This window comes from Oculina patagonica, chromosome 1 (genome assembly GCF_052425735.1).
Source record: "Oculina patagonica isolate OP01 chromosome 1, crgOcupat, whole genome shotgun sequence".
In the NCBI taxonomy this organism is placed as follows: Eukaryota; Metazoa; Cnidaria; class Anthozoa; order Scleractinia; family Oculinidae; genus Oculina; species Oculina patagonica.
In genome coordinates, this window is record NC_135758.1 from 14,724,413 (window position 1) to 14,738,161 (window position 13,749).

A 13,749-nucleotide genomic window follows, 5' to 3' on the forward strand; every position below is an offset into this window, starting at 1 on the left:
ACAGGAATGAAACATCAAAGAGTTTTGGTGTGATCAGTTTCATTCACTAGAAATCTGTCTACGTTGATATTTATTGTGCAATTGTTTAAGGTTGTAAAAGTTTTACATTCTTTTCCAGCAATTTTACAAGACCCAAATATTAAAATTCCCCAAGAGAACATGCCTTGCACTCTGCTAAATTGTTTCCAAACTTTACTCCCCTCGTCATGCCCTAAATTTGTAGGTTTTCGCCAAACTTTGCATAAGGCCCCAATTTTAAAAGGGCGCATGATGCAATTAATATATGAAATTTTGTTACCAAAACTATCTACACTATCCACTCAAAATTACAATACAGTTAAACTGCACAGGAGAAGTCCAAAAAAGCAGAAACGGCCTTTATACTTAAGAAAAGAATATAACTAAATGAGATGTTACCCATTGGAGGAAACAAAATGGTATCTTTGGAGGTTCTTTTATATAGTAAAATGTTCTTTTATGTATAAAAATGCTTTCTATTTTTGAACTGAATTATGCACCTGAATTCTTGACTCAGTAACTCCAATTTCTCTTGCCAACTGCTCTCTTCCTGACGCAGATGGGTATTGATTGATTTTAAATGCTGCTTCAAGTTTACGTAGTTGGTGGCTTGTATACTTGATGCGTTCTCTTCTCTGAATTTGAAGCGGAAAGGGCTCGCATGAGTTTTCAGCATCCTGGATATTTTCTATAATGGCAAACAAAAGCAATGTTCATTATTAGATCTAGTCATGCACTTAGAAAACAAATCGTTACGAACTCGCCGATTAAATCAAAAAACCAACGAAAGCCCTAACATACAGGTGATCATTTTATTATGCCGGGACAAAATAAGCCAAAGCTAGTGATATCAACAAAAACTTTTGACAATCATCGTTTTTTCTTATTCTTAGATGCTGTTTTAATCAGAGAACTGTTAGGGGGGAGACGTGGAATCCTACTTCCTAGTCCAAATTCTGCCCAAATCGAGGTTCCCAGCCCATATTGTGCTCGGAATCCTTGCATTACCAGTGAAGAAAAGAATTACATTTATCTTTATTTTGTAACTCCAACAAAAGAGCAGGCAGAGATGGAGAGGAACACTTTAAACTCATCTCAAATAGCACCATCTAGCCAAGCTCCCATCAATCGCGGGGCGGTCATTGCAGTTTCTGCATGGCAACTGGTGTTTAAGTACGAATAGCTGGCACCCTGCAACTTGCTTTCTCTGGCGGATGGACACTCGTGTACCCTGTAAGGAGATGTAGACAAAACACTGCTCCCAGTCTAAGGACTACGCCACTGGATTACCAAAATGTACTTACCCAGAAAAAAAAATACTTCTCAAATCCAGAATTTTAAAAGATGTATCGTATTCAATTATCATTACTGAGAGCTAACCGTAAACTGCCTCCCCTGGCGCTGTTTTTGGCTACCACAGGCTACGGTTAGCCCTCGGTAATGGTAACATGTTCACTTATTTGGGTAGTCCATTGATGAAATCTATGGACTGAGGTCGCAGTGTTTTGTCCACAAGGCAACCATCTAGGAAAAAATCGAAATGTCCTGATTATAGAAAACGAACCGGTCCTCCAGGATTTTAGGTTGGGTCAATACCCCCATTTCCATAAGAATCACGATATTACGGAAACATGGAGTATTTCCGACACAGGCAACAGCCTTATATATCTAAATAGTACTAAGACGAAAAAGGACTATTTGCAATATCACAGGATTGTCTGCATCTCGGATTCTTAGATGTTTTATTTTATCTTATGAAGGATTGCATAAACGTTGTGTACCAATGCTGCGAAAGTGATCCAAAAAAAGTGTGGCACCCAAACTACATTGTTCAATGAATGAATGAATGAAATACTTTATTAAAGTGTCTGAAGAGACATATTTGATTTCCACGATCACTTTGCAGACTGTTCACAGAATACATCTTAGTTCCTTTACCATCTGCAATACTTGATGAATTGCACATCCAATAGGACAGCTGCGTAAAAAAACCGACAAACGTACTCAGTTTGGCTCTCTGGTGGCCAGGCTGACTCTGGTGAAACGAAGTTGATTAAATTATCGAAATGGGAAAGAGCTGCACTATTTTATTTTAAACAAAATGTTTATTTTTTAATAGCTTCATTACCACAAGACTTGTAACTGGGAATTTCAATAAGGTTCCTTTTGGCCCGATCTCAAACCCATTGTATCAAATCCCATTTTTCCAGTGCAAAATAAAGGCAAATGCAGTTTCTATAGAACCCTTCAGGACGCTACGATCCATTACAATGAAAACTTATATATATAAGATATATATTAAAAAAGAATAAGGAAATTACTCTAATAAAAAGAAAACAATATAAAGCTGAAGCTAACACGAAGATTGATTTTTCACTGACCTGTCTGTTTATGTTCAGCTGCTCTTCCATTGCTAACTAAAGAAGAAGAAGAAGAAGGCTCCGATGACGGAATCGACGAGGAAGATTGCCCATTGCATGGTAGGTTTAAGATACTTGCGATCGTGTAGGAATTACTGCTACGTTCTTGGATTGTTCGACCTGACCCTGTTTCCAATTTATCTTTATTCTTCAACAATCGACTGATGGAACTAAGAGAAGGAAGACTTTCGTTACTGCACAGCCCTTCTCGAACAAGACGATCTCGTATCTCCCAAGAAAACAGTCTTGGTTGTTCTTTCTTGTACTCCAAGATTCTCTGTGCTATACGAGGTGTGATCACTCTGGGTCGGCCTACACCTTCGCCACCAGGTTGGATTGAGCCAGTTTTGCGATACTTGGACAACAGCTTACTAATGCAGCCATGAGTGATTCGTAAACGACGGCTTATGTCACAAGGACGAAATCCTTGAAGAGCCAGAGCAAGGATTTCATGCCGAATCTCTTTTGGAAGTGGTTTGCCGTTGATATAAGCACCTCCAAGTTGATTCAAACGCCCTGGTCCTACGACAAAAGGAAATCACGATTTTACAGTGGGTGTTTGTTTGTAAGCGGAATTCGAAGATTTAGATGTCTGTTGACATAGATGTGAGGGAAGCTTCAGTTATCGAGAAGGGAAGCAATAAAAAAACAATCTGTAGATTTCAAATCGTGAGATCATGAGGTGGGAAGAGGCCGGGGAACCCTGGCCTCCCGAAGGTGGGCGAGAGAGAGACCGGGAGGGGCCGCCACGCGCAGTGGATATGGGAGGGGGGGGACGAGGGGGACGGCCGAGGGATGATCCGGAGGGGAGCCGGGGGGCCTGGGATCGGGGTCAGTCCGCTCGAGTATACTCACTAATCACGAGCATTACCATTTTTTATTTAATTTCAATATCGTTGGGCTGTTTGAATTGCTAAAGGTACACCAGACAGTCTTCAACACAATGACATAGTTTCAGTTAAACATGTTGTACAGCATGTTGTACATGGGATAAAAACTGATCCACCAACGCTAAGCACGTAATTATGTTGTAGAATTGTAGAACTGTGTAAAATAACTGAACTTTCATACGGCAATCATTCCTATTTCAATCCAATCTTTTACGAATTTGCAATACAGTATCGATGATGCGTGGATATGTTTTCATTCACTACAATAACGACTAAATTTGAAAAACCTGGGAAAGAAAGAGTGTTTATGGAAATTGTAGTAATAACAATGCGCAAGTCGTATTTTTATGACACTGTATCGCAATAAACAACAACAAAACGTTGTTTGCATCAATGTCAAGACAAAGCGACTGTGTGAGAATTTGAACTGCCGAGAACTACATATGCTATGCTGAGTATTTTGTGGGTAACAAAGCAAAACGAAACAAACGAAGGGCTCGAGGATGAACCTGACGTGACGTTTAAACAGAAGTAGGGAATATTGGTGCTAAAAACGAGCGTCAATTGCTAAATTGTAAATTAAGAACGCTGTAGCAACTACTTTAGTGTTTTAAAGGCTGTAGCCTGAGATCGAGTGTGCACGCGGCGTAAGATTTTAACCCGCTGTTTTACGACCTCTACAACGATCGATTTTGCAGAACGGATCATAAATTTTAAACCATTTGAATAATAGAGAAGGCTGATCGTAGCACGAGGTCCCGCTATGGTTTATATATGTTTCATTACGATTTAAGTCGTTAACAACTCTATTCTCTGCGTGTTAACTGCCGAGAATAATCTAATTTGATTTTGCTAACCGAGTTGAATATTACGCTTTGTTATCGCTACCTTTCACTGAATAGATACGTTTAAGTTAATATTGCAGTAAAGGTGTCTCCTGATGATTTTAAAAGTAAAGGAAGTGTGTGTTACCTGCATGTGGAAACTTAAAAGTATCTTCCATCTCAGTTCGAGCAATATTCAAGAAAAGCTCTTTTCTTTTACAGTCGGTACGGTTATCTAAAACGTGAAACTTGAGAAATAGTAAAGATTTTGTGACTCGTATCAGACAGACTAAGGGTGATCGCCACTTTCGTTAAAACACTTTTGATCTTCTTGAAAAATTTCCGTCACTTACCACCGCCTGCGCCTGCCAAACGTCACTAGAAATATTAAAATAAAAATATGTCTCAAAACAGCTGACACATGGGCTAAACTCATTCTAGATGTGAGACTCGTGATTTTCCGTATCGCGTTCGGCGAAGTTCGCCACTGTCGTCACGTCAATTACCTGTACCTCCGCGTGCGTCGGAAAACGTCGCGACACGGACATGTTCCGCACATTCTGTCGTCCAAAGTGGTAAAAAAGCAAACCGAAATTTCATAGCGGGTCAAAGCGTGACACTGACAATTGAGCTACAGTTTCTCTCCGAGTCAGACTGTTGCAGACTCACGGAGTTTTACGGAAAGTTAAATTGTAGTCCTGTTTCACATTAAAATTAACACTTCTCAACAGAAATGTCCGGTTACCACCGTGTTGACGTTTTTATTGCCTATTTGGCTTTTCTGCTTTATTCCATTCACCCACATAACACACGATAAAACTGAATTAAGTTCTACATTGATAGTCATGTGCCTGCTTGGAATAATGCATATTTTACTTTTTCCTTTTTGAATGAAATTCTTTTGGTTTACGTATTCACCCACGCCACCATTCAGTCATTCTAATTAAGCGGCGTAGTTTCTCAAAACCCACGCAAATTGTAGGCAAGACCTCTTGCCGGAACTACAATACTTTGCTGAAAGGAATTAAGAATTTCTGTAAAGTTTTCTGAAACACTTTAGGGAACTTCAAGTAAAGCAAACTACGATTGCAACGTGAACGAGAACATCACCAAACAAAATAAAGGTTTAATGAGCAGAAAAAGAACTCGAGCACGTGCGGTTTAAATCTTAGTACTAACATTTCTTGGCCGTTCTCTGCAAAACAACAACGTAAAATGACCAAATTCTGCGTATTTTGGAGAGCGTGAATGACGATCGCAAAATTTTCGTAATTCTATTTGGGGTTAGCTAGTTCCAAAACCGATAGATACACTGAATACATCTGGATAATCGCGAGATTCTCAAGTAAAATATAAATTCATTTTTTTACTAGGCGTTATTCTCGGCGTCGGCGTCGTCATTGCTTAAGCTCCCTAAAATTTGTTGTTGTGAACACGTCTAACTATTCAACAGCCTGTATAAACTGAATCGAGCGAGAACTCGATGATTTATCAAACGTCATTTAAAAATCACTGAGTTTTGTGAAAAGGGTACGATGCGTGACACACGTGCCAGCTTTCAAAAGATCCGATAATTCATGCAAATGTTCAAAGAACCAGATCACCTGTGAGAACGCAGATTCTGCCTATCAACAATAGTGGCGGGGGCGTTTTTCAAGGCGCATTTCCAATGCAAATGTCATTGCGAGTGTTATTTTTTTAAAACAAAGAGAATAGTAGACAGTGAAAACTCTGGTAATCGGATTGTCAAAATGATTGATCTATGTTTTATTGGCCGACATAGGTACATTGTAACAATCATGTTTAAAACGTCTGGTAATTAGTCACATTCTGGTATTACAAGATTTTTTTTTAATTCAATAATAATCAACATAAAGACAGAAAAGTTTTCATGTTTGTTATACAATAGCGAAAAGTGGGCGAAGTTGCTCAATGCAAATATTAAACGAACTGTAGATATTAATTGCTGTATAAACATGTATGAACTGTATAACTTAATTTCGACCGAACACAACCAAACATTTAGTATCGAAGGGCACTGTCATATTGTTGAAGCGCAGGCTGTCAAACGTAGCTTTCAGTAAGCCACTCACTGACCTGACTATTTTATCATTTCAAAAGAAAAGAAGGCAACCTTAAAATCAGTGCTGTGTTGTTCCTAAAGTGAAAACACTATCCCGACAGACGAAGAATAGAGAAGAAAGATCATTATGGATCGGGAATTTAAGCATTTTATTTTAAGTATGTCAAAAGAGCAATGCAACTATTGCTTTGGTGCATGAGTTAAGAAAATGAGTGTGCGGAATTAACGTTATGTAAGAAAAAGTGAGGGTAAACCTTGACAACCCGTATATATGCAAAGTAAAATGTGAACACTTCAATGACGATCGCGCTAGCTCGTGGCCTCGAACAACTTTTGGAAAACTCCAAGATGGCGGTTAGAAGAAAACTATTTATCATGTGAGAAATGACTCGGCATACAGGTCGAAAGTGCTGCTTGTTGGGGTAGTTTTTTCCAAGGCGTTATGTCGCTAAAGGCAACTTAAAAACATATACAAAACTTTCCGAAAGATTAAGAAGGCATATTTCGCAGCGACTTTGGCCTTTCGTGGCCTATTGGAAAGAAAAAAGGTCCCTCTTTTAAGTTATTTTATTGAGTTATGTTACGTAGATCAAAAATCTGAACTTCCAGTACACGAAATGTTTGTCCGTCTAGTGAGGATGTTCCACATCAGTAAACATCAACACAACATCACGAAAATTATCGCGAAACATCAGCATCTCCTGCAGGTTTGCATTTAGTTTGATCTCAGGCTAAGGGAGTGATACTGAAAAAATATTATTCGATACTTGGCAGGCAAAAGAATTTTCTATTCAAAACTGTAAAATGTTTGTGGGCTGGCAACAACAGGCGCACTCCGTCTATAAATTAGCAAGTATCGTTAGCTTGCTTATTCCACTTCCCCATAGCACATGGCAGCCTACTCAACCATCACATAAGCGCAGTGTTTTCCAAACACTACACTTAAAAGGCGAAGTCGTTACTCTGATTAATTGATTAGGTTGTGTCGAGTTTGCGTAAAAACAGACGCTATACACCACGATTTTATTGTCACCACTCCCTAAGAGTACAAAAGCAATAAAAACAGTACTTATTTGTTATCGTGAGCTTTCACGTAAGACGCACGATCGACACTGCTTGCTTAAGTATTTTGTTTTTGTTTCGCATGAATTGCCTTTTAAGTGTTTTTATCTCCTACGTTATCCGGCCGGATGTTCGCTTCATTGTCATATGTCACATATTCCGCTTATCAACAACCCAAAAGTATTAGCGTATTTTGAAATCAATCTCGTAAGTTTTGGAATTTTTGTCTTCATTTTACAGGCAACTTAATAAAGAGAGTGTATAAACAGCTGAAGAGGGAAAGAATGTGGCGTTGCGTTACAGGTCCACTATTGTGTATAATGTTTCTTCATCCGCCAAATGAAGGGCTGTTGCTAATAATTTACAATAAAAAAGTTCAATGGTTACACAGTGGAACTGTTACTTCTGCGTCAACAAACTAAGATACCGGATTTTGCGTTTAATGGCAGGAAAAGCAGTCTGAGATAATTACAACATAAAGGGCGTTTGAACCAATTACACCAAGTATCACTTTCGAGAAAACATTCCCACGACACGAGACGTGGTCTTCACGTGTTCTCGCATAAAGCGTAAAACTACACCCATAACAAAGGTCGTCACGCGAGAACGGGCGAAACACGTCATTTGGGGGTCAACTAATGACTGATTAATAAGCGAACGTGATCTTCAATTGTTTCCTTTGGTCTATGTTTAGAAACAGTGCTCTTAAAAATAGCTCTTTGACGTCAAAGCGGAACCCACCTAGACACGATATGCTATATTAGCGGAGCACGACCGCCGCGGACAAACCAAAACAAACCGGCACAAGCAACAAAACAAGAAGAGTCAAAGATATATCAAAACATATCTGGAGATTTTTGCTAGCCAAAGATGGAGGAAACATTTAAATCAGGTAGACAGTGTTAGAATTTTATACTTTTGACTTGGCCTTTTAAATTCGGCTACAGATATGATGTATATAGTTTGTTATAAGTTATCAACAGAGGCTTTGATTAATGCTACCTTTCAAGAATGTCAGTTGCTTATTTAATCACTATCACAGTTAAATGTGAAGAAGTAATAAGAAACATGGGAAACTTCTGTTAACTTTCTCACAGTATTTCGTGTTCCAGTCGATAGTTTAGTTTATCAAATTGAAGCAATGTTTTTTTTCCTCATTCAGGCAAACTAAATCAGTTAGGCGGAGTGTTCGTCAATGGCAAACCGCTTCCAAACTCCGTTCGTCAACGAATCATTGAAATGGCTGAGCTCGGCATCCGCCCGTGCGATATCAGTCGGCAACTGAAAGTCTCACATGGATGCATAAGCAAGCTGCTTTCCAAATACAACGACACTGGATCGTTTGAACCCGGGCGCGCCAAGAGAAAAACATCGAGGGATGTGAGCTCCGAAGTAAAGAACAAAATTGAGGAGTATCGCCACACAGCGCCAGGAATCTTCTCTTGGGAAGTCAAGGAGAAGCTGGTGGCTGATGGTCATTGCACGAAGGAAAGTCTGCCACCTCTCACTGTCATTAGCAGATTGCTGAGACGAGCGAGATCAACTGGCAGTGAATGCGAAACATCATCGGTTAGTTCCATTAATTTGAGGATGGACAGCTCGAAAGAAAATGCGCCACAAAAAGGCTTTACGGCTTTCTCTATAGACAACATCCTCAAGGCAGAAGACAAATGGGAAAGGAAAGAAGAAAAGACTGACGAGGAAATGATGGACACCAATGAATCAACTCCAACTAAAGTCATTGACCTAGGTGAGCAGCTATCACTTAAATTTTCGGTCTTGGTCTTAAAACTGATTCGATATTTCAAAAAATGATCATACGCCCAGCACAGTTTGTACAGGTGGATTTCACCAGTTTCCAACACATTCAAAAAAGGCTTGAAAATTATACAGTTCATGCATGGTCCTGCATCTATGTATCTATTACAGAGCCTTTCAATTATTCCGCAAGAAAATCCCGTACATAACTTCAATAAATAGAAAACCAATAAAATTACAATTTACGAAGTACATTAGTTCATTTATGTTTTTTGATTAATTATGCAGGATCCACTGTTAGCCATTCGGTACTAAGGGACTTGCCTAGTCCAGCAATCACCAATTGCAGCAGCAGCAGTAGCACTACCAACAACAGTGGTCATAATGTAAGACTGTATCAGCGAAGAAACAGAACCAAGTTCACACCTGAACAAGTCGAAGAATTGGAGAGAGCCTTTGAGAAAACTCAGTACCCAGATGCTCTCACCCGCGAAGAACTTGCAGAGAGACTTCAAATTAGCGAATCCAAGATTCAGGTGAGAAACAAGTTTGTTGTTAATGACCATGGACCATAGTTAGGGATGCTTCGCTTACCACTATTGTCGAGGAGTTTTCTTTGTAGAAAGCATACGGAAATGTTAACAAATACAAACACCGACAATCAAAACAAAGACTTAGCTAAAGAGGTCAAGGTACTTAGCAATATCACAATATGTAAAGAAAAAGAACTCAATATGTTCCTTGCTTTTCTTTATATAGGTTTGGTTTTCAAACCACCGCTCAAAATCCAAAGGCAAGAAATTCCACAAACCAGAAGTTGACGAAGAAGACAGTCCTGGATCAACGAAGACTCGTATTTTCTACCCGTCATATCCAGTGGTACCTGTGATCCGTTACGCACCGTACCCGGCGGCTCGTGTTTTTCCCTACGTGCACTTCAGGCCTATTCAGATGGTCACACACTGAATATGAACTTCAATGAAAGCAAACGTTACTGTGCTTTAATTTTACTACAATTTAAATATTTCGAAACCAATGATTCATATCACTGTACAGTTTTGTCGTCTCAAATTAAAATGAGGGATTTTTCTTACTCTGTAAACCATTCGTATTTCATTTTAACACTATTTGCCTTAATTATCAAGTTTAAGACAAATTTTGGTCATAGAATTCTACATGTAATTCACTGTTTAACATGTATCGAATTAAAATGAGTTTATTAATACCATATTATTACGTCTCATCCTTTTCTTTTCTTCTCTTTTATCATGTTTTATGAACTCAGCCTAGTTCAATGTGTGGGAAGTCATGCTAAGGACTTGTAACATATCAAACGCCGTACTTTTTTCAACACCAAATTAGAACTAAAACACCGCCGCATTGGTTGCGGAAAGGAGCTGTTGTGCCTTTCAGTGTTAGCCCCGCATACGAGACCTTGCACCCATATGATAGTCTTTACTTTCCTTGCAGCACGACAGCATTGCACTTGTCTTGTTACCATGAATATCATTACTAAAAACTCACGTTTCATATGCAAGGTCGACTTTACTTAAGCAGCTAAGAGTCTTAAGCAATAGATAACGCGATCGTCCAAAATATTGGGTGTCATTCTTTGCTGTAATCCAGTCGCTGGATTAGCGTAGCCGCCTAAAAGTGAGCTATTTCGGAGCGTTTTTTGATGTTTTTCTTTTGAAACCAAATACAAGTAGGTTCAATGCATTCTAAAGTCTTCAAAGTCTGAATAAAAAAAATACATGATCCTCGTTTTTAGATTTCCCGGTTCCAAATTCCATGCAGCCTCTGTGGCTCTTTAGAACTCTCGAGCTTTTTCTGTGGTTTCACACTCTATCCGGTGTTATGAGCACTACCTACACAACGTCCGCAATATTATGACGATTTAGTTCATACAATCTTGTGATTCATTTCTCAAAGTTGTCGCAGATGGTGGACAAACTGAAGGACCTTTTTAGGTCCTGATAAGTGAACGGCATAAACCAAGTTTAAGTCACTTGTAAATAAGAGGGTCCTGATAAAAAGCGGGGGGGGGGGGGGATATAAATTCCTTTTCCCAGCTCCAGTTTTGCCCAAATCCCATTTTCCCAATGAAAATTTCCCAAATCCCAGTTCTCATTTTACCCCTGCAGGCCCCTCAAGTAAGAATAAAAATATAATCAGAATATCCTGTTAGTGTCAATGAAGCAGTGGTTCAAAAAGAAAAGCCAAAATAACCTCTCCAAGTCAGGAATGAAACAAAGCAATCTTTACCAGTCGTCACTCTCCAGTCCAACTCAGTACGAGGCAGACCCATTTCTTACCTTTCCTCAACAACACAATGACGAACCTAGTCGTTGCTCAGTTTTTCAACCCAAAGGCATTTTGAGCTAGATATCCAACTGGGAGGTTTAGCTTTAATTCATGCTTGCTGCTTTACATGAAGATAACTGGGGAATCAACCTATTAACCTTAGACTACAGTAATGTAGTTACAGAATATCGAAAATAGAAAACTATTTTTATTTATTTGTTGCTCTATAGTGAATGCTTTATTTTTGACATAGTGAATGCTATTGTAAATGCTCCTTTCGTGGAGTACTTGTATAAATGATATACAATTAAACATCAGCTGCTATATAGAATGTATATTTGTAATATGTTGTAACGGTCAAGTAGCTAACTCCAGTTAAGACTTAAGTGCCTACGGAAAATTTTCCGTACACTAACTGTACACTAACAGTCAACGCTCCTGAAGAAGGCCGAGACGACCGTCGAGCAAAAAAAGCTGAACTGGAGTTGTCTACTTGACCGTTACAAATATACAGTTTGCATCAATTATTAGTTCAGGTTTCCACGAACGCTTCTAGTGATTCTCCGTTACAGACTCTGTGTACGGAATTGTGGGACCGATTGAAGAAATCCAAATAGTTGCTAATATATATTCACATATTTTCGAGTGTTTCAGTGTTAGAAAAGAGCGTGTGTTGCAGTTTCAGATAAAACTTTATAAACTATTAAATGATTCATTCGAAATACATAAACCATGTTTAAATAAATGCTTTTTATTATTATAAACCCACCTCCACCGTATGTATTGTTACTTTCACTGAGTTGGTATAAAAAGGATTGAGAGCCATGAGCTTTCATCCAATGCTTGACCATTCTTCAAACCAGTGCACGCGCATTGCCGCTAGACAACAATGTGACAGGAAGGGACATTTGGCACCATACCACGAGGGATTTTCAGTTGTGACGAGTAGGCATAACATTGCTTGACTGGCACAGCCTTAAACAGAAGAAGCTTCCGAAACCAAACAAATAAAGTATACAGTACTAAGCTGGATGGCAAGGAAACCGAATACTAAGAATCCAGGGTATGTTTTATGGCACAAACGGGTAAATTATAATAAAAATCATTGTTTTTAAACCCAAAAAGACTCGTAAGATGGCATAAACATTTATTGTATAAAGTTAAACCATGCAAGGTGCTAAAAACTCGTTGGTCATGGTGAGTCAGGTACGCGGCAGGTGCCGCGACAGCTTCCCAAGCGAGCAGGACTTGCATTTTAAGGCCCGTGCAAATATTCATAAGAACGGTGTGACAGAGCTGAGCCACTATTTATGAATTGTTTTGTTTAATTTAATGATCTTATGCCCGACCGAGATATGAAGTTGTCAGCACATTTCGCAATCACTTCAACCACTTTCAACTTCCCGTGGAAAAAATCATGATATTCCACACGGTTTACAAACGGATTGCACCTGTTCCATTCTTGTTGCTGGTAAAGAATGAAAGAACATGATCCAGGGAGAAAACATCTGAATAAAATGCGTCCAACTAAAGCTTTTCTCTCTTTTAAAGGTGTATTTTATTTTTCATCGGAAAATAGCGCTTTGGCCGTTCTTGTATTATAAACTACATGTGGAACCGGGCAGATGAGGGGGCGTTTTAAAATCAACAGCTGACGTGAAACATATCCATCTTTATACAGGAAGTCATACTTCACAGTGTGCAGTGAAGCCTATGGTGAGTGGTATTGCGAAATATAACTTCCTTGAACTTGGCTTTATTAATTTTTTAAGCGGCAAGGGCTTCCGTTTTAGGAATGTATATTTTTTAACAAGAACTTGTTTTCTTGTTGGTATAGGTAGTTATATGAAGCTAAAAGGAATTGTTTTTCTGTCTTCCTTTCTACGTAATTCTTGTGACATGCTATTGTTTTTAAGTCACATACTATATAATAAAGCACGGTATGCGATTCGCGTATGCCTTAATTTCCACGATTTTGAAAGGAAGAGAAAATGCGCTATTCGTTATTCAGAAGTCTGTATTTATCTTTTTTGTTTGGCAATTCAAATGACTGCTAACAATTTCCTTTCTTGCACCGGAAATCGTTACCCGTGCTTTCGCGTGACTTGAGCACACTCACACCCAGACAAAATATGCAATCTATCTCGGTTTGTTTGTATTAATATTGCCTCAGGGTGTGTTTCATCAGACGTCACGCTATATCAATCGCACGTGAACAGCAAATGGTTTACAATTACAAGACAATACCAAGAGCCACCAGTACAACTGACGTACAACGTTAGCCCGTCAAAACAAAACAATCAACACTGGCGCTCGGGCTCATGGCACGACACAATAAAAGAAGACGGCTAAACTTGCGAGTTTGTATATCCTTCAAATTAGGATGATAT

The 13,749-nt window shown here is 39.0% G+C and overlaps 2 protein-coding genes across 3 annotated transcripts in view; one reads left to right on the top strand and one right to left on the bottom strand.

Annotated features, from left to right (window-relative positions):
- Positions 1-12,207, bottom strand: part of LOC144658286 (segmentation protein paired-like) — a 76,384-nt gene extending 64,177 nt beyond the window's left edge. Inside the window, exons 1-3 of one of the 2 annotated variants that reach the window (XM_078518696.1) lie at positions 12,129-12,207; positions 2,400-2,960; positions 519-706 (exon numbers count right to left, since the gene is read on the bottom strand). In XM_078518696.1, coding sequence (XP_078374822.1) covers positions 519-706; positions 2,400-2,960; positions 12,129-12,195 — 816 coding nt within the window. In that variant the 5' untranslated portion in view covers positions 12,196-12,207. Of the gene's footprint in view, positions 1-518; positions 707-2,399; positions 2,961-4,300; positions 4,513-12,128 lie in introns of those variants that run through there. The other variant, XM_078518703.1, reaches the window with a different exon arrangement.
- On the top strand, positions 8,034-10,285 carry LOC144658250 (paired box protein Pax-3-B-like). The gene is made up of 4 exons (XM_078518655.1): positions 8,034-8,189; positions 8,460-9,047; positions 9,344-9,591; positions 9,815-10,285. Exons 1-4 carry the CDS (start codon positions 8,168-8,170, stop codon positions 10,019-10,021), a joined length of 1,065 nt encoding a protein of 354 aa, XP_078374781.1. The 5' UTR covers positions 8,034-8,167; the 3' UTR covers positions 10,022-10,285.
- Positions 12,208-13,749: the final 1,542 nt, after the last annotated feature.

Excerpts from the sequence above, each read along its gene's own strand:
- LOC144658250 (XM_078518655.1), top strand. The coding sequence starts at position 8,168 with ATGGAGGAAACATTTAAATCAG. Across the intron at positions 9,048-9,343 it reads AACTAAAGTCATTGACCTAG|GATCCACTGTTAGCCATTCG; the intron begins GTGAGCAGCTAT and ends TTAATTATGCAG. Across the intron at positions 9,592-9,814 it reads TTAGCGAATCCAAGATTCAG|GTTTGGTTTTCAAACCACCG; the intron begins GTGAGAAACAAG and ends TTCTTTATATAG.